The 27,370-nt window shown below is 39.0% G+C and overlaps 1 protein-coding gene across 3 annotated transcripts; it reads left to right on the top strand.

Moving 5' to 3' along the window:
* Nucleotides 1-632: 632 nt before the first annotated feature.
* On the top strand, nt 633-21,620 carry LOC107665031 (tubulin-specific chaperone cofactor E-like protein). Of its 3 annotated transcripts, XR_001631513.1 has the most exons (10): nt 633-714; nt 6,300-6,422; nt 7,193-7,362; nt 7,692-7,831; nt 8,859-9,040; nt 9,793-10,049; nt 10,773-10,899; nt 11,065-11,181; nt 18,456-19,683; nt 19,717-21,620. XR_001631513.1 is itself a non-coding variant. In XM_016455764.1 (9 exons), exons 3-9 carry the CDS (start codon nt 7,224-7,226, stop codon nt 18,778-18,780), a joined length of 1,287 nt encoding a protein of 428 aa, XP_016311250.1. In that variant the 5' UTR covers nt 633-714; nt 6,300-6,422; nt 7,193-7,223; the 3' UTR covers nt 18,781-21,620. The 3 variants fall into 3 exon arrangements, 2 of the variants coding, with proteins under 2 accessions (XP_016311250.1, XP_016311251.1); XM_016455764.1 differs by having other exon boundaries at nt 18,456-21,620; XM_016455765.1 differs by lacking the exon at nt 633-714 and having other exon boundaries at nt 5,665-6,422; nt 18,456-21,620.
* The last annotated feature ends 5,750 nt before the right edge of the window (nt 21,621-27,370 follow it).

Here is a 27,370-nt window from a genome sequence, read left to right as displayed (position 1 = left end):
AACATATTTCCCCTAATCACTACAGAATAATTGTGATATTAAATTAAAATGTAAAAGCAAACTATGTATGAAACTATGTTTCATAATTATAGTATAAAATATTATACCAAACAAAACCATTTTACTTGTCATAAGCTAATAAGTTTTTGTAGATTTTATTAGTTGTCAGAGTTGCAATGCAATTTTCTTTTTTGTAGGTAATTCATTTTAAACTAAAATGCAATTAACTTATCACTACTGTCTGTTGTAACTGTGGCAACACTTTGATTTTTACCTTTTTAGACAGCAGTTCATTTTAGAGTTATTTTGTTGTTTGTACACTGAAAACAAAAATGCAAACAGAAACAATATTCAGGGCAGTGTTTTCTATCATCTCAGTATATTGATAAGAGGCTTCCCTTTTGACCACCAACATTTGTGAATGTAATATTAATGTAGCCCAGTATTTATTCAGATTAATAAAGTTTTTCCTCGTAAAAGAGTAAAACGAAATGAACACTGCCATGCCTAATTTCGTGCATAATAAACATTTTCATGTCATTTTACAAGATGTGATTGGTGTCTGATGTGATGCTGCCACCCTCTGTACTGGAGCAGCAGGCAGCTGTTTCGCCAATAGGAAGTAACTACGGTAGAGCTGAGCTTCGTGTTCAAAATACTGTCATCGGATCAACAACAAAAACAAGCAGAGCGATTTGCTGAACCTTGTCATTGGTAAGCGTATCAAACTACTCAAATGCCACACATATATTTCGCCTTTTATTTATTGAGCCTGTAGATGACGAGACGGCCGATGCGCTATAAATGCAGTTATTAGACTTACACTGAATACGTTTATTTTTTTCCAAACATCCAGCATCGTAAATATGCTCTCCTTTTGTCATCGTGTGATATCTGCATTTTTATCTGCAGGTCGCATTTATAACCACGTTTTATTTTATTTAAACCCTTGAACTACGTTTCAGTACAGCCTAATATTGTTTTGGTGATAGATAAATAAATAAATAAATAAACTCCACGCGCTTATTGGCTGCTGTCGTCACCTTTGTGTATGCCTACTTTAGAGTAACGTTACATTACGCCTGTTTTACTCTATATTTAGCTAATCATGAAGTCATACAGCGAGTTTAACCGGACATGTACTGTATTATCCGTTATTGTTTAAAAACACTAAAACTCATGAAACTCTAAACCAAAAACGTTGAGCGTGTAAATACTGGAAAAGTTTCTTTTGCAGAGCTGCAGAATCTGGTCGAACCAGCGCTAATCCCAAACAAACGCGTTGTCATGGCAGCCGTGCATTTGAAATTCAACACCTTGTCAAGGCGCACTGCGCAGCTGTCGACTGCGTTAAATGAATGGCTGACTCCTGGCCCGAGGCTTATTTTAGGACAAGTCGAGTCATGTTAACTAACTGCTTTCGTGTTAGGACAGCAAATCGACTATTTTATCTTGAAACATTTTTATGTGAAACATCTGTTGTTTTGAGAGATGTAATCATCGGTTTCATTGGGGGTTTTGATATTACACATTTCTGTCAGTGATTGGTTCTTCAGGTCTAACGATGATGGAAAAGTAGAAAAGTTTTCTCTTTTTAAATAAAATAAGTGCCTTATTTGCTAGCATTCATTAGTAGTCTTGTGGTGAACAATTAATATTAATCAAGTTTAATTGTGAACTATCAAGTTAAATCATGGGGAAAAATCTTTAGTCAAAACCTATATCTATCTATATCTCTGTTATATCTCTATTTTCTGGTCAAACCCGAAAAATGAGTTTAAAGGGGTCATATGATGTTGCTAAAAAGAACATTATTTTGTGTATTTGGTGTAATGAAATGTGTTTATGCTGTTTAAAGTTTAAAAAACACATTATTTTCCACATACTGTACATTATTGTTTCTCCTCTATGCCCCGCCTTTCTGAAACGCGTCGATTTTTACAAAGCTCATCTGTTTGAAAAGCGAGGTGTGCTCTGATTGGCCAGCTATCCAGTGCGTTGTGATTGGCCAGCTATCCAGTGCGTTGTGATTGGCTGAATACCTCAAGCGTGTGACGGAAATGTTATGCCTATTAACATACTGTGATGCCCTGTCTGGCCTGAGCAACGAGACAAAAACATTAAAACCCATTATAATTAAACGAGGCATTTGTTGCATTCAGTGAGGACATGTGTCATGTAGGCTAAAAAAATGTTTAATGGGACTGAATTTGTATTTAACGTGATTGCAATTTAATAAAAATGTTAGAAATTGATAGGTGTATGTTTCCTTTCCACGGTTATTCAAACAGCGAATAAATTATATATAGAAAGTGACATTATCACTAACATTGATCTATCGCAAGTTTAAGCACTCAAAAAAACAAAACTATTTTTATAATCACTGACGCTGTATACACTGAAATGAATCTCTTACTTACATTGTACGTACATCTGCGCTTTGTTGTTTATGATGAGAGAATTCGCAAGAGTCCAGAATTCAGTCAGCGAACGCTCGCGCACTCAACAAAACTGATGAGTTTCAACGATGACTCATCTGAATGCCTCTGATTGGCCATTGCATTCATAAGCTCAACAGAATCGTGTGTGATTTTTCCGACACTACGGAAGTCAATGGGGACCAACAACAAATTGTGTTTATTGATTCGTGTGAACATGATTAAAATCACACTTTGTTAATGTATGATGTGGGAAAAAAAGTGTCACTGAAGTAAATCAACATAAGTTAATATATTACTCATAGCAATTTTTTAAAGGTTTAATTCATTTATTCACCATTATTTTGTTTTAAAACTGTATGACTTTCTTTGATATTTTTAGAAATGTCTTTTTCTCCATACATCGGAAATCAATTGGCACCAAAGAAAGTCATACAGGTTTGGAACAGCTATCCCGGTCCCACACACAGCCATCAGTTCAGGGTGTTGATGAAGACTGAACACGCCGTGCTCTGCTGATGTTCCCATCTCAGTTGTGCAGTCAATGAGACTTAAAGTCAAAGTGTGCTAAGCTCTAACACCCTCCGTTCATCCTCCCAGACAGCCGCTCTGGAGGAAACCAAAGACCTCTTACTTAGAGAGAGACAGAGAGATCACTTGACACCGACACCGTGTGTAGGGCTGCCTGCCCGTAAGATGCTCTAATCTCTGGGTAATTTTACACAGTGACCTCAAGCCATGAGGCAGCAGCTCATTTGGCTCAGGGTGATAGGTGATCCACTGTTTGCCGACTTGCTGGTTGTTCTGGGGCAATAGCTTGTTGAATTATTGCTGATTGAGAAGGTTAGTGTTCATGACTGTAGACAGTATACTGCCCAATGGGATTTTTTTTAAATATAGCACTTTGTATCAATCACTGCAGAACAAAGTGACTACAAATGTTATAATCATTGTGGTTTTATTTTCTGGCCTTTACTGTTCATTTATAAGACCGTATGGCATAGAGAGCAAAGTCAGAATTAAAGAGTAGACAAGGAACAAGGACATGCTGAGACCGGACTTGAACCTGTGAGCATGTGTACAAGCCACTGAGAAACAGTTCATACATGAATGACAAGAAATAACCTTTAATCTTTTGAGTGCACCCAACTCCACAGGAGAAAAAAACCTCCACAGGCGCCACAGGCGGAGGGTGAACCAACTCCAGGGTAAGGCTAAAAGCAGCCAAATGTATTAAACCTGTCTTTTTCGTCTTTTTAGACAAGAACCAGACATGGGTGTCATTAACATGATCACAACTGAATAAAAATGTTAGAAATTGATAATTATATAACGTTTCCTTTCCACGGTTTTAAAACAGCGAATAAATTATATATAGAAAGTGACATTATCACTAACATTGATCAAACATATCCGAGTTTAAGCACTCTCAAAAAAAACAAAACTATCCTTATAATCACTGAAGCTGTATACACAGCAAAATGAATCTCTTACTTACATTGTAGGTACATCTGCGCTTTGTTGTTTATGATGAGAGAATTCGCAAGAGTCCAGAATTCAGTCAGCGAACGCGCGCGCACTCAACAAAACTGATGAGTTTCAACGATGACTCATCTGAACTCCTCTGATTGGACATTGCATTCCTAAGCTAAACAGAATTGTGTGTGATTGGTTAAAATGCGCAACACTGTAAAAACGCCTAAAATGAAATACTGTGCAACATGATCAGATCTTAATTTAATGCCACAATCGACATTGTCTATTCATATTCACTTTGTTAGCAACAGACGTAATAGATTTAATTTATTTGTGCAGGGGCATTTTTGTCCAATTTCGTGCCATTTTTGCCCCAAGTCCACGTGGCCAGGGGAAGGCTAAACCTTCCCCAGCCTTACACACGCTCCACTAGGGGTGTGCGATATTGACAAAAAATTATATCTCGATATTTTATGGGATTTTATCGATAACGATAATTAGACAATATTTTGCTGAGTGTGTTATTGTGCTGGTACCTTCGCCTTCTTTCTTTGCGTGAACATTTGGGCGGTGTTATGCAAATCTTCCCACACAGTGACGTAGATATGTGGGGGCGTGTTCGAACAAGCTGTTTTAGGTAGGCGTGGTTGACTCTTAACTTTTATAAAGAATATCTCTTTGGATTTCAGACTTTAGTCTTTGCAACTTTACAGATCTTCTTTATGCACCAAGAGCTTGTAACACTCCAAAGAGAAAGGAAAAATTGAAATCGCATCATATGACCCCTTTAAGGTATTCTGATGATGTCAGTTTGATGGTATGGGCAGAACATCCTTTAGCCCCTCCCCTCCAACCACCAATCTGCTGCGAGCTAGAGATGGTGAGCAGGTGTGTTGAAATCAAGCTCCACCCTCTATTTTTAACATTTAATATAGCGTTTGACTCTGCAGAGGACAAGCGATTTGGAATATACTGTTTCACTTGGAAATATGTAACAATGGTGAAGTAAAGTATGTCACAATTTCAGGTTCACACAGACTTTAATGCAACAAACATTCATTCTCAAATGAGAAACAGTTGTAGTCCTGCCTTATAGTTAAAAGAGCCAATCGCCTGCAGGATGGAGGCCCCACCTTTCATTTTTTAGAGCCAAACACCTATTTGTTTGTCAGATTTTGTTTGATTCCTTATATAAAATGTTTTTGAAACATAATTTTGACAGTTGCGAAGAAACCTTTCACAGCAATTAGCAAACGACAGCGATCCAATCAATTCCTGAAAGACAAAATCAAGTTCAACGACCTACATTTTTTCTTATTCGAGAAGCGGTTTCAGTCAGATATTCATCACAATAGAAAAGTAAAGCCATTGCAATTTCCACTTCATGCCGACTTTAATATTTTGTGGATTTTAACCTAATGCTGTAGCTAGGTCCAGAAGTGTCCAACTGTTTTGTAACACTTTACAGTAACGTTCCAACTACATTAGTTACCATGAACTAACAATGAAAAATACTTCTAAACTATTTATTCATCTTATTTATGTTAATTGTTTAACGTTTAGTTATATAAATCAGAAGTTGTGTCTGGTAATATTAATAAATGGACCTAATATTAATCAACAATGAACAGTTACATTTTTTTAACAAAACAAAGATAAAAAATATAAATGTATTTCTCATTATTAATGTTATTTAATGTCTAATGGGACCTTATCATAAAGAACTGTTAAAAAATATTACAGATTGGTTCTGTATATCACTTATATATTAGTTACATAAACAAAAATGTTTGGTCTCTAATAGGAATGCAGTCCCATCCACCCACTCTCTCTCTCTCTCTCTCTCTCTCTCTCTCTCAAAAGAAAAAAAAACTTTGTCTGGTCTGGACAGACAAGGTTTTGGAGCAAGATGAATCTTGCTTTGAAGTGTAGTTTGTGAGATGTACTTTGAGTGGACTTCACAGAAGATTGTGACGGATATCTTTCTGTGCTGGATTAGATTTAGATCACTCTTCTGCTCATGGAAAGAAACCCACAGACAGAATAAATCAGCAGGCCAATCTTTTAGCAATAAAGATCTCTTTACACTTACAGATTCATCTGTCTAGAAGAGGCTCATACATATGCTCAGAGCTCAACATCCGTTTGCACCACTGGCGTTTTCCCATTGTGCTTCTGTGTAAAACAGCAGCATATGGGAGTCGGACAAAGCGTCATTGGATCCGATTTCAAGGATAGACCTTTCCATACCAGTGCTAGTGTTACCACATTTGTCTAGGCATCATAAAGGGATAGAAGAATGATTGTTCTGTGACCACAAGTTTTCCATGTGACACATGTGCATCATCTCATTTGTCCATTTCTGTCTATTCTTACACTCTTGAGTCAGGGGCTGTGGGACACCCCCAGCCCTGACCCACGAGGCCGCAGGTTAAGAGATCCATTCCTGGATGCTGTTTGGCAGGAGGCCCACCATCAATGTGCACCTGTTTGACCTCCAGATCAAATGTGAGTCAAATAAATTTCACTCTTTTGGCTTTAACCTTGTAACATTGTTTCTTAATATAGAAATCAGTTGATTTTTAGCGTAGAGTATTAGTGTTTTGATTATTTGAACACTGGTGCATGTGACAAAAGGGTCAGCGACGTTACACTCATTTTTTTGCCTTATCAGTTTATTCAAAAATACATTAAAATGCAAGTCCTTTATTATTAATCCTTTATTATTTCATAGAAAAAATATAATAAGTGATTTCACTTTTTAGTAGTATTAAAACACTTTTGTCCCCAAAATTAAAATCATCTAGTGTTAACAAGCAGGGAAAAAAAACAAATATGTTAAAAACCAATTTGATGATTAAGGTGTGTACACCATATGTATTCAAGGAGTATGTTTTTTCTTACTTTTTACTTGACATTTTTAGAGTCATTTAATTTAAACTGTTTATGTGAGTAGTAATAAAGTTTTTTAAAACTATATAAAACCAACATGAATACGAATAGCAAATTTCTGTAACTGCATTTTTTAAACTAGTTTTTTTTAGATGATTTGTCCTTTTTTATCACGGACAACGTTAAATGTTATTGACCTAAATATCAGCTCTTTGAAACTAGTACTAATCTTTGCCCTGGTTGAAAATTACAGACATCCCTCTTCGCAAATGGTTTCTTTCAAGCACACGCCTGTCCACTTGGTCGACAACTGATAAACCTGTTTGTTTCACGGGAACTGATGCTACATTCACCTAAACACACGCTACTCCTCTGTGTTTGCTCAGCTGAAGGTGTGAGAGTGGGAGGAGAGGTGAGATGGAGTCAGAGGAGACAGAAGGACGCACTTTAGTGCAGGTGATCAGTGAGAAGTACAGCCCGGAAAACTTCCCATACTGCCGTGGGCCAGGAGTTGGAGTGGTGATCCGGTCGAGTCCCCAGGGTTCACCTGTCAAAGGTCGGTTTTTTTTTTGGCCGTAGGTGAAATGCTGAGCCTGCTAGTTAAAGAGGGTGTGTTAGATACAATCTGGATCAGTGATCTACAATCAGTGGTTATTGCCATTAAACACGGTTTTGCTGCGCCTGTTGAAGAGCACAATGTTATCATTATAGTAATGTATTCTAGGGCCAAAATCTAAGGATTTTCCGAAGATATTAAGTGAAATGCTGTAAATAAATAAAGTTTAAAAAAAAAAACCTGTACGGATGGTTGTAACTTCAAATTCTAATGAATTTTCATCTATACATTAATTAAAGGCAGTTTATGTCTCCCACTGTGTGTATAAGATCGTCTGAATCTGCCCAGCATTCTGGTTCTGGATGGTTGTGGAATCACGGAGGCCGGAGATGAGGAGGAGGTGGCCACTTTCTGTGCTCACGTGGTTGAGCTAGACCTCTCTCACAACCAGTTAAAAGACTGGGGAGAGGTGAGAAAAATGTGTTTGAGTCACAGGTTTTGTCTCACTGTATGTACATTTGTGTACGTAGCACAAAGAATGTCAGTAAGGTAACACTTACTGTACAATTCAATAAAATTCAGTTTATTATCAGTGATTAATGCATTAGGTATTATAAACATAATATAAAGGTATTATAAAATGCTGTAAAAGTATTACTGCATTAAATCATGGTTAATATATAGAGCCGTATAAAGTTTTATCAGATTTCACTACTCTGATGTTGTTAGAAAATAAGTCTTAAAGGAATAGTTCACCCAAAAATGAAAATGTTTTCACCCTCGGGTCATCCAAGATGTAGATGAGTTCGTTTCTTCATCGGAACAAATTTGAATTACAAATGTAGCATTACATCACTTACTTACCATTGGATCCTCTACTACAGTGAACGTGTGCGGTCAAAATGGATGTCCAAACAGCTGATAAAAACATCACAATAATCCACAAGTAATCCACATGACTTCAGTAAATCAATTAATGACCATCAATAAATTTCTCAAAATCTGTTCTGATAAAGAAATAAACTCATATACATCAGATGGCCTGAAGGTAAGTACATTTTCAGCTAATTTTCATTTTTGGGTACCATTTTTTGACAAAATTTCACAGACGAAATCCGGTCATTTCCATAGGAATCCGTGTGATATGGAATTTTGAATAAGAGACAGATTTTGCATGTGGCTCATCTCTTTTCACACAAATTTGTTGTTTATAAACAGAATGCTGTTTAATTTAATGTCTGGGCGAGCTTTTTTCCCAGCAATATTTGGCTAATTTTATGCATTTTTGTTCATGTAACTAATTTATAAATATACCTTTATTTTATTTTTTTTTTTAAATACCTTTACTAAAGTGTTATTTTTACGCTTATGTTAGACTGTAACATTAAAAATACAGTGAAATCGAGGTCTGCTACTTGACACAGGCTTGACAAGACAAACTGCTTGGGTTCGGTCAGTTTTTCATTCTTTTCTCTCTTTTTCTCTCCTCTCTGTAGATAAGCAAGATCCTGTGTAACATCCCTAACCTAGACTTTCTCAATCTGAGTATGAATCCACTGAGAGGGTCGAATCTAGAGCCTGGAGCTGCTGAAGCGTTCTCAGGCCTCCGCCGCCTCGTGCTCAATAACACGCATGTCACCTGGGACATGGTGCATGCACTTACACGAGAGATCCCTGAGTAAGTGTGTGTGTTTAACATTGAAGTAGCCTCGGTCTGAACCATCTAATGTGTTTGTGAATGTGTTTTTATACATTATGATTTAGGTGTGCAGTTTCTCGTTAGTGCTGTCAAACGATTAATCACGATTAATCGCATCCCAAAAAGTTTACGTTTACATAATATATGTGTGTGTGCTGTGTATATTTATTATGTATATATAAATACACACACATACAGTATATATTTTGAAAATATTTACATGTATTTATATTCATATAATTGATATTATATATAAGTATATGTAATATATTAATATAACATATTTTTCTTAAATACATGCATGTGTGTGTATATACACAGTAAACACACATATATTACGTAAACAAAAAGTTTTATTTTTGATGCGATTAATCACAATTAATCATTTAACACCAATTCTCGGCATTGTAAAAATTATAGGAAAATATAAATCGAGACAATGTTTTGCCATGACTGACTTTAGTGATTTTGAATAAAATTACTTTTAAATTACACCAAACAGTGAAGCAGTTTTGTTAAAATATTTTATTGAGAAATTAAATCATATTAACAAATCAAATATTATGCCAAACTAACTGTTTTTATGTAATTTTAATCTATTTGAATGCATTTTCTATTCAAATGTAGATATTGTTTTAGCACTGTGCTGTGGCATACCACTAGTTGCGAAATGGGTAATTTTGTCATGCACTAAAAGTTTTCTTCTTTTTCTTGTGGTTGTATGTATGTAGGCTGGAGGAATTGTTTTTGTGTCTGAACGAGTATGAGAGCGTGAGTGTGTCATCTACGCTGTGCCTGTCCCTGCGCCTGCTGCATATCACAGATAACCAGCTGCAGGATTGGGCGGAGGTGCGCAAGCTGGGCCTCATGTATCCAGGCCTGATGTCTCTTATCCTGGCAAACAACTCCCTCTCGTCTATCCACGAGCCTGAGGACTCCCTACAGAGACTTTTTCCCAACCTGCGCAGCATCAACCTACACAACTCAGGTGCTGGATTGCATGAACATCATCTCTGTAGAATGAATATCATCACAGACACACACACTTCTAGGTAGTTGCAGCATTAACCTTTACTATCTAGGTTAATTTACAATTTAAACAAAATTGAGAACATCACAAGCCAAAACTTAAGTGGTCCACCATGGTTCATGCACTGTACTCCTTGTCTTCTTAAATAAAACAATAGATTTATATGAGGAAAAGACCAAAATTGAAGCCGTTATTCATTAAAAATCTTCCCTTCCACTGTAGTTTTCTAATATTCTTCTTCTGTTATTCAGTTGGTCATCAGATTTCTGTGGTTTTGGGTTGTAAATATTTTTAAGTAGCTATTCTAAATAATCATGTAGTATCAAAAGGTTAGTTCATCCAAAAATGAATTACTCACCCTCATATTTTTCCAAACCATTAGATAATTGTTCATATTGGAAACACAAATGATATTTTCAATGAAACCTGAGAGATTTCTGTCCCTCCATTTAAAGTACATTCCACTAAAACTATGATGCTTCAACTGTCAAAGTTTTGGTTGCATGGAGTGTTGCATAGAGGGACAGAAGTTTCATTAATATGTTTTCATTTGTGTTTTGAAGATGAACCCAAGTCTAATGGGTTTGGAACGACGTGGGTGAGTAATTAAAAATTGACCGAATTTTATATATATCCAGTTTCATGGATTATTAACAGAAATGTAGGTGTTGTGTTATTTAGGTTTAAGTCACTGGGAGGACATTGAGAAATTGAATTTCTTCCCAAAGCTTCAAGAAGTCAGACTGATGGGTATTCCATTACTGCAGCCCTACACTGATCAGGAGAGACGTTGTCTCATGGTAGCACAGTAAGTAACCGTACACTTTTGGAATTTGCCATTTTTGAGTATTGTTGGAAATGATTGCACAAATCAATGTAGCCACCAATATGGAATTGTGCATGTCCATGCATTCCATGTCTCTTTCTGTTTCTCTCCCTCTCACACACTTGTCCTTCTTCTGTATTTTGTAAGTTTGCCTCACGTGACTGTATTGAACGGCAGTGTTGTCACTGATGGAGAAAGAGAGGATGCAGAGCGCTTTTTCATCCGCTACCACCTGGACTGCCCTGAGGATGAGCTACCCCAAAGGTGACCCACTTGCACCCCTTACACCACCACACTCCATATACACAACATACACATATACACTTTCTCAGTCTCTTTTTTGTTTCTTTAGAGAACTATGTACAGTACATCCCAGAAAATTACTGGTGTCTGTGTATTAAAATATCCTATTTAATCAACCTATCATATAAATAAAAAAAATATGCTTCTTTTTATTCCCTCATAACTGCAGACTCGGGTCTTATTTGTTACCCATAACTAATGTTATCCTTTTTCCCAAAGTTACTAAAAGGCCGTCTTTTAATTATTTACAGTATATAAACATCCTTTAAGAAAGTTAATGTTTTTATTTTTTTTATTTTTTTTTTTGTTATCTTTTTGATATCCATAAAATAGGTCTACAGGGTGTTGGTCCATTGTGTTTTTTGAAAACCAACGTCACTGCACCCGTTTACCAAGAAATTTTGGAGCACTTCATGCTTCCTTCTGCTGACCAGCTTTTTGAAGATGCTGATTTCATTTTCCAGCAGGATTTGGCACCTGCCCACACTGTCAAAAGCACCAAAAGTTGGTTAAATGACCATGGTGTTGGTGTGCTTGACTGGCCAGCAAACTCACCAGACCTGAACCCAACTCTAATTTATTAAGATGCATTCAATTGACCATTTTACAAAGGTTCAAAAATCACAATAAATCAGAAGTATCAACAAATATTTTCCTTTGTGTTGTGAAATAAATTGAGGTAAGCGTATCATCAAAAAAAAAAAAAAGCAGGAGCGGGAGCTTGGATCTATGCATTGGCTGTTGATTGGATGGAGGCAGATCTAAATGCAAACTTGCACGTGATTGTAACAAAGGGGTGGGATTTAATCGGACAAAATTATTAGAGTCCAGCAAATGTCAGCAGACAGAATTCTGTTGTTTCAATGGTAGATCAAGTTAGAATACTTGGACTAAGAATTATGAGGTATAAAAGATGTAACAACATGCCAAAATGAGTTCAAAATAAGATCCATAATAGGCATTCAGAAAACAGATTCATTTTAATTTCATAATGACTATAATAAGCACTAGTTTCTTGATCATATACAATTAAATATTATCTAGTATTAAATTCTGAATAATTTACTTGAACAAGTGCTATGCTGTAATTTAGGTTACATTCCCATACAGTTGTTCCACAGACATTAAAGGTTAGTTTAGTCCTTGCAATAACAGATTTTTTTTTTGGGGGGGGGGGGGGACTTTCGGGGGGATATTTTGGAGGGTCTTTGCAGGTCAAAGAAATGGAAAACGGATCACCCACGTTCTTAGCACACCCCATTCCACTTAACCTGGTAGAATGTGCAGAGGACTTTTTCAGTGACTGCGGCAAGCCCCAGCTTCCAGCAGGGTATTCTAACCTTTGGGAGACAATGTGTCCACTCTCTCCCTCCTCAAAGACGCCTTTGTACTGGAATACTCCAATCAGAAAATCGATACACATGGTGGCAGCTTTATTCGTTCTTCCCCTCCTTATATCCCCCTCTCTCCCTCCCTGTTCTTCTCTCCTGTCCCTTTTCATTTGCTTTGGGGGGATTGAGTTAGCTGGAGGATTTTTTAAAAAGGGGATGGAGTGACGTCCCTGACTCAGTCTCTCCTGCTTTTTCCGTTAAGCGATGGAGATGCTGTTGCCTTTGTTCTGGAATGGCTCTCAGACCTAGTGAATTGATTAAGTTGTCTAAACAGTTATGACACAGTTCCTGCTCCAGCTATAGAAGGTCGGAAACGAGAGATGAGGTGAAAATGGGCCTTTCTCAGAAATAGTGGCCTCAGTCTAAAGTACCAGATACTAAAAATAGGTTTTTAACAACCTTTTAAAATAACCCTTTCTTAAACAGATGATAACATTGATAACATTGCCCCACACATGATGTGTAAGAAAAACTAAATACCATAGCATAAATACATAAAAAACACAAATTAAGAATTTATCGCACAGCAATCATTTTTTCCGAACGTCGAACGTGTTTCAAATGACATGAGAAAGTTTTCATGACTGGGTGAACCATTCCTTAACAACTCGATTTTTTATTTATTTCTTCTTGTGCCCACCGGGACCACTTCTTCAGAGACTTTCTTTTCAACACCTAGGTAAACTAAAACCAGGTAACAATGACCCTCATTTCTGACCTCCTCACTCCATCCACATCCTCTGTTTCTTTCTCTCTGTCCCTTTCTGTCTGTCTCTCTGGAGGGAAAGCCATTTTCCCAGAGGGAAGAGGTTGAGATGAAAGTTGGCACTGGAGGGTGAAAGGGCAGGTGTAGAAGTAGATGGTAAACTCTAGATATGGGTTAAGGTTGCCCCCTCTTTGAACCCAGCCTGCTCTTTCCCCCACCCTTTGGGCGCAGATCAGAGCTTAGGCTATGTTACTGACTCTGAAAGATGACAAAGATCTGAGAAACAGAGAAAGAGATGGGCAGAAAGAAATTATGCCTCCCTGACCTCAAACACACCGTTGGACCGGGCTCTCTTTGAATGCATGAGACATAACTGGTGTAGAGACCCATTCAGCCTAATATATGAAACTCAAACTGTGGTAGCATGGTTAGAACCATTTGAGAGACTTTCAAAGTGATTTCACAGTAACCTTAGTCGCATTTACGGTTGCTTAGACTTAAACTTTAGGTATAAGTAGGCATGGGACTGTTATCTTTATAAAGCTGAGAAGATGTAGAGATTTGAGTGCTGGCTAGTGTAATTCAAACCTTTCACTGCTTGATTGCGCACAACGATTTTCTAGATCAGGCCTATATATGTTGTTTAGCGTATACCTATGAATATCCTTCCAAAACTACTTTATGTGCACTAAAATAGCTTTTGTACTGTCCTATTAACAAAAATGTTTAAATACTTCAGCTTTAGTTTAATTGTACCAAGGGCAAGGCTGTGAGGTACACTTGTTATAGTGTATGTAGGAAAGAGGGAGGCCGTTAAATAGATGAAGGAGCTCTATATATTTAACAGCCTTTGAGTAACTAAAACCTGAGCTGTGGCCATGGGCATGTTGATCCTCCCTTGGAGGAATGGGAAACACAGGAATGATAGCAGAGGGGAGGGATGCAAAGACAGGGATGACAGAAGGAGAGTGTGAAGAAAATGAAAGAGGCTATTGGTCTTACTGTCTGTGAGTAACCATAGCCTGGGACCTTGTTGACATTTTGACAGTGAAAGACAACATGGGGCCTACAAGGATGTAAGAAGGCCAATGTATAGGGAAAATCTAAGTGCGTCACTCTTTACGGACAATGAGAAATTTAAGAAGATAAGTGGATTGCGTAACCAGGCTCTTTAGCATCCATCATGGTGGATGTCGATGCTAAAGATGTCAAGATAGAAGGATTCATAGACAACATGTAGACAAGTTCCCATTAAAGCATTTAATGCATTTGCTGCAGTTTTAATTCATTTAATGGTATAGTGGTGAGTGGTGACTACATTGAGGTTGACTTGACTTGACAACTTAAGGTGCAGAAGGTGCAGCTTATTCAGACTGATTAAAGTGACAGTGTGTGTGTCTATTTGGGAGTGGAAACAACATTACAACATATGTGTTGGTGTATTTTTGGGAATACGCTCTTTAAGTCTGCGTGGTTGAAATCCCCAGCCAAGATGAGAAAAGCATCAGGGTGGGCTGTCTGCTGCTCACTGATGTGCTGGTACAGTTCATTTAGTGCCTCGGATAGCTGGCTTGTGCGGGTTAGCCGCTAGCCTAGCCCGGATACCTCCGCGCTTACCCCTCTTCTGCTTCCTCTCACGCCGCTTGTGGCGCCTCCGCTGTGGGCGAGATGCAGTAGTGGGGGTCGGTGATGGTGTGGGCCTCCGGAGCAGAGCGAGATCCCGCAGCTCTTCGGCGTGCGCAGAGTTTAACTCTAAAAATGTGGTTCTGCCGACATCGAGCAGAAACTCACGACTGTATGCGCGCTTAGAGACAGATAGACGCGACGAATACGTACAAAACACTGCGACTCACAAGACAAAAAACACGAAAACACCTTTCTGTCGGGAGAGAGAGAAGCCGCAGCGTGTGAACGTGCCGCCATCCTACCTACATCCTAATATACTAATAAGCTCTTTTGCACTACAATCATTATATCTGCACTGTTGTTTACTTCACTGGTTTGCCCTCTATCTGCCATGCGCCTTATGCTGCTTTATATATTTTTTTACATTTTACCTTATTTGTATAATTGTATAGTTGTATTTTATATTTAAATCTGTATCTATCTGTATTTATGTTCTACTGTTAGTGTTATCTGTATGCACCAAGGGTCTGAGAGTAACGCAATTTCAATTCTCTGTGTGTATGTGCTGTACATGTGGAAGAATTGACAATAAAGCAGACTTGAGACTTGAGACTTGAGAACCTGGGTAATAACATTTTCTTCAATACAGACTTAAATGTATTTCAGTCTGAGAAATCAGTTCAAATTCCAAGTACTTTTTATTGTCACTCAGGACACCTAGCGTCATAAAGAATGCAAGGTAGTGTTTTCAGCTATGTCTGAACTAATTTTAATTCACTCTTTCCATAGTATTAGGGCTGTTGTCAGGGGGGACAACCGACAACATTGTCCTGGGCCTGCTAATGTCCTCAATAGTATTGGGTCCAACCCATAAAATATATAGTGAATATTTTGGACACTAACGTATGTGTAAAATACAGAGATACCACCTTTTTTTACTGGTATTTTGTCTTGTGTGACTCTCAGTTGTTGGAAAAGAAAACAATGCTCTTGGTCTCATGTAACCACCTACATCGTTACTATAGCAACCCATGTAGATATACTAGTTATTGCTTACACTGTCTTAAAATCAGATTTGATTTCAACTGATGCAAAATTGACCGTCAGTCCTAAAAATGGGAAAGCACAAATGGCAGTTGTGTGGAGTGTGAACAAAGGCTTAGGTTCTGTATCTCTGCTGCAAGTTTTAGATATCTAAATTTTGAGCTAATTGTGATTGTGTGCATGTTATCTACCTGAAAACAGATCATGTTGTTTTGAGGGCATCAACAACGGCAGTATCTACAGTAGACTCACTGTATGGCTCTACTATGAACCTGGTGCACTGCATGGTGGCGACTGTCCGGTCCCATCTCCGAGACTGATCTAAGCACTGTTCAAGGAATCCAAGGCAGCTATGTTATCACAGCGAACACCCATTCGCCTTCATTTAAGGAGCTTAGCCACACTAAATGAGACCCTTGAGTGAGACTGTTCTTTCTCTCAGACAGAGTGGCACTTTGTATAGAGGGGGCAGTATTCCCATGGCGAAGGCAGGGAGCCACAGGCACCTACCCAGGCTCAGGCTCTGCTTTGTGGGGAGACTTTTCTGGACAAGGCTGGGGAAATTACTTTGATTGGCTGTGTCGGTTACTGTAGCCCTCTAAAGCTAAAAGACTGTTTTGTGGAGATTTTATTTAATTGTTCCTGCCGATCTCCTCTTATCTTTCCCACAATCCTTCAGCAAGAGTGGAAAGAAGGGAGGGTAAACGGGGTGGTGGTGAGAACTTTCTCACGGTTTAAAAACTCACTGTGCTTCACAAACACACGAACAGGTACACAAATACACAACCGCATCTTCTCACAAACACACACACACAGATCTCTGGTCACTTCCATGGTGCACTGACATTATTTTTGTTTAGAGGAGTTGTCTTTTTTAAACAGTTGAGGGTAATTGACACTTTTGATGAAAACAGACATATGCAGACGTCCCACTCTGCAAAAACTCATTTCTGGGAGATGGCACAATAAATTCCTGACCACGTGGCTGACCACTTCACCAAAAACACATCTTAAAGGGTTAGTTCACTTCCAGAATAAAAATTTCCTGATAATTTACTCACCCCCTTCTTCAGTTGAAAAGAAAGGATATACTTTTTAACCACAAATGCTCATCTTGCACTAGTTTGACCTCACACATTACGTAGTCACACACACGTGACGTAGGCGGAAGTACTGACCCAGTGTTTACAAAGCAAACATGCAAAAAAGTCAAATGCCCTTTACAAAAAAAGGTAAAACAAAGTCGGACGATTTTGAAGTTGGATAAGAAAGTGACGGAGATGAAATTTTTCGCCCAACCCTACCTTTTTGAACTGAAGTACACAGACGAAGAACTAACCACGCATGACTTTTCCAACGTGATTAGGCAATGCGTGAAGCTGTGGACACGCACCACAGAGCTAGTGCAAGATGAGCATTTGTTTTTAAAAAGTATATAAATTTTACTTTTTTTTTAGAAAATGACCAATCGTTTTGCTAGATAAGACCCTTGTTCCTCGGCTGGGATCGTGTAGAGCCCTTTGAAGCTGCATTGAAACTGCAGTTTGGACCTTCAACCCGTTGGCTCCAATTTAAGTCTACTAAATGGAGAACAATCCTGGAATGTTTTACTCAAAAACCTTCATTTCTTTTCGACTGAAGAAAGAAAGACATGAACATCTTGGATGACATGGGGGTGAGTAAATTGTCAGGAAATTTTTATTCTGGAAGTTAACTAATACTTTAACAGGGACGTCTGCATATGTACACATACCAGGTTTTGCAAGCATATATCATTGTAGATCATTAGCTCTGTTCTAAATCCTAGTTGACTTGTTAGTCTACATAAGCAGTTCACCTTTAAGACATGAAACCTCACTTTTGACTGAACTGGAACAATTGGAGCAATCCACCTAAGCAGCAACTCTGCAGAAAGATTGCTGGATGTAAAAGTATGACTCAGAATTGATCCCAATAGGGTTAGCATATTGCTAAGCTTACTGTAGGGTGCCGTAGAAAGGACTTCTAAAACCCAGGAATGAGTTAGCAGTTTTGAACTTCTGGACAAGCTTTTTTTGTCGAGAGAACCAGGGTGATGCTAACTTCCGGTTGACCTAAAATATTACACCATCCATGGAGCACTCTATTAAATACTCTAACAAGCATTAAAAAAATCTAAATAATTTTTATTCAATATAATTGTTTTTTTATCAGTATTGGTTACAGTTAGAACTTAAGTTATCTTGGAAGCAAAATGTTGCTGCCTACTGTCTGCAATAACAACCTTTCTGTCAGTATACTTTTGTTGATTGAAAATGTTTTCTAGCTAGGCAGTTCACTAGATTTTTGGAACAGAGCTTTTGTATATTCTCTCTATTCTTGGTTTCTTGACAGTCTTTCTGTTTTAACTAAAATGGGATAACTTAACTAAAATACATGGGATAAATTAACATGGTTCTCTTTTTCTCACTGCTGTCCACTCTTTTCAGGTATCACACTTTGGTAGCACGCTATGGCCGCCTAGCCCCACTTGCAGAGGTGGATTTGCGCCCTCTCTGCCATGTCCAGGTAGAGGTGCGTTTTGGGCACCAGGCAGAACCCCTAGAGCTCAGATTGGATCAGACAGTGGCAGACCTAAAGAAGCAGTTGAGGGCCGTGGTCCAGCTACCTCCAAACAAGATGCGTGTGTACTATATCGACCGGCAGCTTGGCTATGCACTAGATCCTCAGGAGATGAAATATGGAGCACGAGCACTTCATTCCTACAGTATACGAGATGGAGATGAAATCTTGGTGGTGCCCAAGACACAGTGACAGAAAAGAGAGCAACAACTGAGCACTGTTTGGAAAAAATGACTGGTTTCCAGAGTTATTGGAATACCATCTTCCAATTAAGGCAATGTGAATTCTGTGAACAGAGCACAAATGAGCATGCCTTATGTTTAGGACAAAGAAAAACTGTCAGTCTGGTTTTCCAGCATCTTCGATCTTATTTTAAAATGGTCCCTAAAAAGAGACATTGGATCAGGATTAAAAAAGACCTTTTTAACTTCCACTGCTCTGCGGATGTATGTATACAAGACAAAATAATGTGTGGACTTTTCTTGTTTTGTGTGTGTGAGACTGCTTCTCAGGAATTACCCACCACAACCGCATACATGCCTCTACTCTAAAGAGTATTTTACCATTTAGTAAAGGTGCAGTATGGAGTATTTGGTCCTCTAGCAGCTGAGGGGTAAAAGTGCAAGTTACTTGCGGAGGAACATTATTTTGGTAATTATGTGAGTTGAGCTTCAGCTGGATAAATATGATGGTTTGAGAGGTACCGGTGTACCGGTGTGCATTTTATAAGGGCAAATGTCATTATCAATATCAAAGCTAGCCCCCTCCTAAAAAAAAAGAAGGAATCTAAAAAGACAGATATCCATGTCTTTTCAATGTCTTTTGAGCAGGTAACTGTCTTCCCCTGTTGTGGAAGATGATTCCTTATATGGTTTAATTTTTCAATGATTCATTGAATTTATGTTGCTCATTAGTTTTGGCCAGATGTCATGTAGCCACGCAAAGACAAATTATGTGAAAGTGACATTTCCTGCAAAATCGGAAAGTTCATAAATCATTATTTTCAACTTACCATTGTGAATCGGGGTAACATCTTCTGACATCTTGGCTAGAATTGAAAGATATCAAAATGACTGAATACTAGTTAAAAAATATGTAGGTGCAGACTGTGAATGCTTAGAGAAGGAGAGACAGGCGCCTTAGGTCTTTTGGCTGCCTGTGCCCTTAACATAGTGTTAAGGCCATGAGATGGGATGGCGGGATGGTGGTCTGGCGGGGGGTGGGGGCATATAGAAAATGAACCCTATACTCCAGCTGTAACACCAGCCACTTCTTTTCTGCTTGAATTACAACAGGGTCACCTACAATCCTGAAGCCTTCTAAAGTTTACACACTTTACATTCACAAAAGCAGCTCCCCCTATTATGATCTCAGACCGACTGCAATCCCCTAGTCACCTCTCTCACTGGTGGAAAGAGTCTTTGGATTATGTAGGTGCCATACTCTCACTGATGTTTAAGACAGATCATGTGCTGTTGGATTTTAAATCTGCATTTGATTATTATCATGCCTATGTTACAGAGAAGGAAAACCCAAGGGGACCAATAATAATGAAAATTAAGTTAATTTAAATTATATTGAGTAGATATGCTTTTTGTTGGCTTATTATTTAAAATAAAAAAGGAAATGTGGAACACTGATATATTTAACTTTGACTTTGATTTTGATTTTTTTCTTTTAAATCTTGACATATTACAGGTTTAAAGGAAGTTGAAGATATTTTTGTTGTCATTTGTTAAGCATGAAACGTTAAGGGAAACCATACACAAATAACCTCATTTTGTCTATTTTATAGCTTGCGAATGACTGTCAGTGTATTCTTTAAATACCTGTTCCCTTCCCAAAGAGAACAGTTTGTTGAACTTAAACCATGCCCTTTCTCAATATAAAACTAAATGGGAAATATAAATGTGTTGCACAGATACATACTAATTTTAACATTCAGTCTTTGTGGACTTATTTTTTTAACCACAGTCAGCACATACCAGTCTATACGTTTAAGGAATTGGATTACCAGGGCTTGTCCCATTCATTCCCATACCATTTCCCTGCAGAATGGCTCTAATGTTGGAGTGACTGATATAGTATAGACTCCCTCTCTAGTTACCAAGCTGTCCCTATGCAACCCTATCCCAGCAGAAGGTGTTAACAGGGAGCTCAGAATCCATTAGGGGTTCAGATTAGCTAAAGAGGTTATATATATTAGTGCTATTGATGGGGAGAAGAGTCTGCATGGATATTGTTGTCAGATATTTAGACAGCTTCGTTTCAGTGTAACCACATATGCCACACTGATGATCTGTTATTGTCTTATCACAGAGAAGTCCAGCTTCTGTTTGCACTCTAATCTGACTCTGTTATGCTTAAAAGTTCCATCACTGTTTCAGTTGTGTCCTATTGAAATTGAGCTTGAGTGTCATATTTTTGTCCAAATCCTATGATTATACCATATTGTTGCCACATTTATTTACTCACTCCCTGTGTAATTTTACTCTTCACTGATAATCGCAAAACCCCATAATGCCCCATTTGGATAATAATCCTGCACTATGCCAATGTCTCACTAGAACTGCATGTTTGCTTTTATTCTCATCTACAAACTGTAGTGTGTTCGCTTCCAGCATCCCCTTTATCCCATCTTTCAGCAGTGCCTGTGTCTCTACAAGTTCCTCATTGCTCATATTTTGCTCTTATTGTGTTGTGGTTGTGGTGATGACACTTGATCCTCTCTGTTCTGCTCCCTAAGGACATCTGGCCTCTAACGCCAAAATGTTGTTAACAGAGCAGGTGCTGACATCTTTACTTATTGCTTGGTCTGTATAATGGTGTTTTTCAGAGTGTAAAGAGGGCCATTGGCTCGTGCCATGGATACTAATTCAGTGTTAATGATTATACGAACACTGACATGGAATACCGTTGTAAAAGTGTGTGATAAGTGTTACGAGTAATGGTATTTACCATTATGTGAAATTCTGTTGAATGCAATTCTGAAAAATGTTACAAATAAATAGCAGCCAAGGCTTTGCATGAAATTCTTTTAGTCTTGATGTCCCCCAAGCTGCAAAGGTAATGAAGTTTCTCTTTTTAATTGCATTGTTTTATTGTTAGTGGACATAACATTACATCTGACATGAACCACGTTTGATTGTATGTTGATGTTAATGATGTTAACAGCAGAGGTCCCCCATGTTAGCTCCTCATTTTGTTTTAATCCAAAGTCCAGTTATTTTGGCCCAGCTCATGAACTTGCAAAACTTGAGTGGTACAGCATAACAACCTGCATGGTCTTTCTGATAAAGCTAACCATGCAACTTGTTTACTTCACCAGGGTTACCTTTGCCTATTGCCTTTTTTGTTTTTTGCTGTGCTTTCTTCTAACTGTTCCTCTTTTGTTGCCGTAGTTGTGTATTTTACCCAGCTCACACTAGGGACTAGCCACTGCAGAGACCTCACCAAGAGCCTAGGCAAATGCCAGCATCCAACTGGAGTCTATCCAGCCAGATCAATGCAACAGTCTGGCTGATAAAAAGCATCATACCTAATTGGTTTCACCACATTCAGAAGTGCTGGCCTATCCCTGTCACGCCTACAGGTAAAAGCTACACGTGCCAAACCTGGCATCGCTGTCACACTCGCAGACTCACGCACAGCTCTGTCCAACCAAGGCTTAAAGGGGTCATATGATGCGATTTCATGCACTGGGTCAGCTGGCCAATCAGAGCAGACTGCGCTTGTCGGAAGGAGGGACTTTGTAGAAAACGAAGCGTTTGAGAGAAGCGGGGCATATAGGACCTACAATAATGTACAGTATTTGAAAAATAATGTGTTTTTGAACATTAAAGCATGTCAACATATTCTGTTACACCAAATACACAAAATAATGATCTTTAAAAAAGCATCATATGACCCCTTTAAAACTTCCATCTCCTTAGTGGCCTTACTACTGTGCAGCATAACCTCCCAGAGTGCAGCAGTAGACAGAGTTCACTGGTGGATCGGCAACACCGAGAGTTGTGCCAATCTGAGGGAAGAGGGACAAGGGGTTACCAGGGCATGAAAGCAGGGGTGGGCTACAAAGACAAGGTCACACTGGGAGCTGCTAAGGGATTTGGTGTGTTTTGGATAGGTGGGGGTTTTAAGCAAGTTTTTTTATCACCTCACTCTGTAGCTAGAGCAAAAAAAACTGGCTGGGCAGCTGGTAGCCTGATCTACCCTGTGCATCACAGAGCAAGGAACGCTGAAAAAGGCTCATTGTGTGGCCAGGAGGGGGAGTTTTCTGAGAAGGCTTGAGTTACCTGAAGGGTGCTTGACATTGTTGAGGAAAGGAAAGAAAATGAGGGCAAGGCAACTGTTTGGCATTGGATGCATCAAGGGGGTTTGGATGAAAATTAAGTTATTGGATAACCCAGCCAGGGTCTAGTCCAGGGCCTTTTCCAGCTTACAGGGTCAGGCCTGGCGGACCTACCGTCAAGCAACTACAGTGTTAGTGCGTCCAACTATGCTTGAGTCCTTTCCCACGGAAATGGTTCGATGACTTCAGAGGTCCTTGTTGTACCCCATGACATTATGGTAATTCGGTCAGCCTGATTTGGATCTGCCAGGTTTGGTTGGCAGGTGGTTGATGGAGCTGACAGTTTGCGATTACATTTTATCAGACACTTGACTCCCAATACCCAGACAGTGGAGTTAACGCTTATCGCCAAGCTTATAGCCATCTCTTGTTCTTGGTGGGACTGAAACTGGTTGTAAAGATGCAGGATTATCTCAGCTTGGTTGACCTATTCCACAACCACAACATTTCTGTCAACATGGTCAACATGAAAAAGAATGAGGGACAAATATAAAGACAAGACATTGAGTGATAAACCCTATTAGTAAGCTCATTACAACGGCAGAGGGAGACGATGGTGAGAAGATAGCGGATTGCTGTCTCCTCCTTGTCCTTACTCACTCTTTCTTTTTTCTGTGTCTGGTCATTCCAGCACAAGATGATTCAACTGTCCAACAGTCAGTCTGGGACCACATTGCGCTCTTTGTCAAATTATCTGTTCTTGTTGTGCACTAGTTTAGTTAAGAGTATGGGCTGCATTTGCACAACAAAGCAACAAGGTGTAAAGGAACCCTCCACTGGGACCCCCACATTGGTCACAGGGAATCTGGGGTCTGCGTCCGTCCAGTCGGCTTTCACACATCCTGCCTTCCTCCAGTATCTAGTTACGTCCACTGTCCTCCTAGAAACAATACTGAGTCTGACTCAGATCTCGCTACCATCTCCTTCCCAGATCATATCACCGTGGATGCACCAATGACTTCCCCCCTTTTTGTCGTTATCTCGCCAACGCATCTATGGAAATGAGCCCTATTTGGAGACCAACTCAGGGTTGAGTGAGCTGTTGCAAATAAGGCTGTCTTTAATTGGTGCAGGGAGCCCAGTAAGACAGGAGGGGGAACACTGATTTACTCACACACGCACATACTTAAGAGTGTCCAACTTTATTCATGTTAATGCGGTAACCCAAGCTGTTCTCCCTTTTTTTTCAGTCAAATAAAGCAATGTTTTTCTGCTGTGTTTCCTTTTGTAAATAAATGCTCGTAGGGTGGGCCGTAGAGCCCCTGAAGAGATGCAGTGGACTGTGCACTAGTTATGGAGAGTGCTGCTATCTAGGGAATTGGGGTTCAGTCCAAAGGCCTGACATTTTCTTCAGAAATCCTCTTTGTGCTTACAGCTTTAGTTTCAATATATCCCTTTATTTACTTACCAAACACCACCCTTCACTGGTCCACAGATCTACCCCCCCTTCTCTTATCCACTCTCTCTTTACCATTCTGCTCTTGTTCTTCGTTTTTCCCTCTTTCGAAAGTCTCAACCCCTCTCTCCATCCCCACCCCTATCTCTTTCCCTCTCCTATCCTCCCCCTTCCCCAAAAACTGATCTCAGATTAACTTTAACACTATCCCTGGTGCAAAAGGTAGCGCCTGCCTCTGATGCGTCTCCCTCCAGTAGAGCCGTACAGGGAACCCACACACTCACTCCTCCTCTGTCCTTTCATTCTGGGATCACTTTCTCCAGACTTTTGCTCTTTGAAATCAAGCGTACCCTGAGGCACGGATTGGGCCGTGTTTGCCATTCTTGTCCTTGGCGGTTGTCCGGTGGAATTAGACCAGCACAGCGCTCTGTGTGAGTGGAGGATTTAGGAGGGTTTTTCTGGGCAGTCTCCCCTCCCTTTTCTGCATCCAAGAGCAGTGCCCCTCCACTCTTGAGACTGCGTTGATGGTACCCACTTGGATGTGACTTAGAGGTTGATGCACAGGTGACGTGCTGAACTTCCGTCCTATGAAGGCAGGTGAGTGCTGAATTCTTAGTTGTGGTCTCTGAACAGGAGCTCTTGTGTTTTGTTCTTGTTTTCTTATGACAAATTCACTGTCTTTTACTCCTTGTAACTTTTTCACAAGTGATGTTCAGGTGCTCTCTACCTCTTTTACACCTCCCTTCCCTCTCTTTGTTTTGGAAACACACTTTGTGCGTGAAAATGTAAATGATAGGCTTTAACTTCCAATCGGTAACTAAGTAATTTTGATAACATCTATCATTGGTATTAATGCCAGTCGTCAGACAGGCAGCTTGTTTGAGATCGGTTTCTGAGAGGTTAGCCAAATGAACTCTGCCAGTCTATGTAATGTGACGTGGAGAGCAATGGATTTGCCTGTTGGCATCTCACACAGTATCTCATGGTTCACTTGGGAATCCCATCAAATGCCAGTTTTGTCTGTGCTGTGGTTTCATGACAGAAGATGTTATACAGGACATTGTCCAAAATACATAGGTTCTATTCAGGAGACTGGATTTTAGTTATGCTGGAAGGTGGATATTCTTTCTCATTTGGCAATAGGAAGAAATAGTACACTTAAGACTATGACTTAAGGATCCATTCCTAATTCAAGCAGCTTGAATTAAAATTTACGGTTGTTTCCATGCCAATTTTAGAATGTTATAATTAATGGCATCCTGATATTCTTTGCATTGAAATGTAATGTCATATTTCCTCTGATTTCTAGAAAAAAACCTAGTAGTAACTATGTTTTTTCTTCTTGCTAATTTCTTGCATTTTTTTATTAAATTAATTTCAGACTGATTTTTTATTTAAGTTAGGAAACTTTTTTTACTGTATGATAGTTTTATGCAACAGCGCAATGCTAAATTTAATTTGCTAACGCTGGATATTTATCTTACTAGGCAAAGGCACAGATCATCCGATTCCTTTTCTAAGGTTTAAACATTGTATGAAATATGAAAAATTTAATTAGACTTACATTTGATAACATGTCCTGATTAATTGAGCTATGATGACATTGTGAGCTTTGGTACGTTTTGTTGAGTCAAATCTGACAACATAATTCTGGATTTGTGATACTATGAAGAGCTTACATAATTAACAATAGGCAAGGCAATGTAATTGTGTGTTTTTTCCCTAATACAACTAAATTATATAACAATATACATTTTCTTGCCATACACATGACATATAAGTTAAATACTATTTATTTAATAACACACTAGACCTTTTGGGTTTGCATTTGAGTATTAGGTAGTTTATTTTAAGACAAGTTTTCTGTGGAGTCAAGGACCGTTAAGACTGAATTATACTGGATGTATTAGTTTAATCGAGTTTTGCTTGCTATTGCTTACTATCTGTTTTGTCATTGCACTTTCTAAAAGGCATTTGGTCCTCCTCATCAAAATATAGGTCAACCTAAAACATTTCCAATTGAAAGTTTTACCATCGGAATAATTTTTTATCCTTATCATTTCCATCATCTGATATTTGAGAGGTTGTCCATTTATTTTGGCACACTAAGGCTAGATGAATCTAAAGGGAGTGAAACCTAAACTTCAGCCCCTCAGGGTTGCCGTAAAGACCCTGGCAACTCAAGCCTGCTAAATTAAACCCATTAGCCTCACTGTTCACAGCCCTTTCTCTGATGCCAACAAGTCATAACACATAAACACTTAGTAATGGACCCTTCAGACGATGGAGAGGAGCAAGGCAAGTTCTCCCAGCCGCGGGCTCATTGGCACTGTGGAGGCCTGGAACTGCATCACCATAACCCACTCACACGGTAGTGCTGGAGAATGTGATCCCAACACATTGTTCCCCATCACATAATAGAACCTTTTCAGCTCAGGGCGAACAGGCCCACCATGGAGAGAGAGAAAGGGGCAGAATGCCCTCATGGGAGACCTGGGAGCCTGCTCTTTAAACCAGGGAAGATTGGAGACAAATGTGTCTTGGCCTAGTTGTTTATTTCTTTAAACAGGTTTATTATCATGCTATTTTTTTCATATTATACAATTAATGTTTTTAATCTTAAAATAACTTATGTTTGGAGAGCTGGTGGCACTACAACATCACTTCTGTTTTGTGATGAATATTTAAATGTTTCTCAGGTGTTTAGGATGGTCAGAACAGGCACTTTAGTCTCTATTCTCCAGCTGTTCAGCACCCTTGCTCCCAGAGGAGGTAAGTGATGTCCACTCTGTACTACCTATAAACTCTCTCCTGCCTCCACAACACCTCACGAGCATTAGATGTAACAGTGATTAATGGACAAAAAGAGCCAAGGCACTGAATAAAGAGTCAAACAATAAGTAATCATGTCAAAAAGACTACAGTCTTTTGATGTAAGAACCCAAAACCTTTTCCAAGTCTGTGTAAATGACTTCATCATTCTGAAAAGTATTTTCAGATTTCAATAGGCATACAGCTTATGATGTACTACATCT

The sequence above is a fragment of the Sinocyclocheilus anshuiensis genome, unplaced genomic scaffold (genome assembly GCF_001515605.1).
Source record: "Sinocyclocheilus anshuiensis isolate Anshui unplaced genomic scaffold, SAMN03320099.WGS_v1.1 scaffold399, whole genome shotgun sequence".
Lineage (NCBI taxonomy): Eukaryota > Metazoa > Chordata > Actinopteri > Cypriniformes > Cyprinidae > Sinocyclocheilus > Sinocyclocheilus anshuiensis.
Note: the sequence above shows the minus strand (reverse complement) of the source record. Positions and strands in the feature narration are given on the sequence as shown.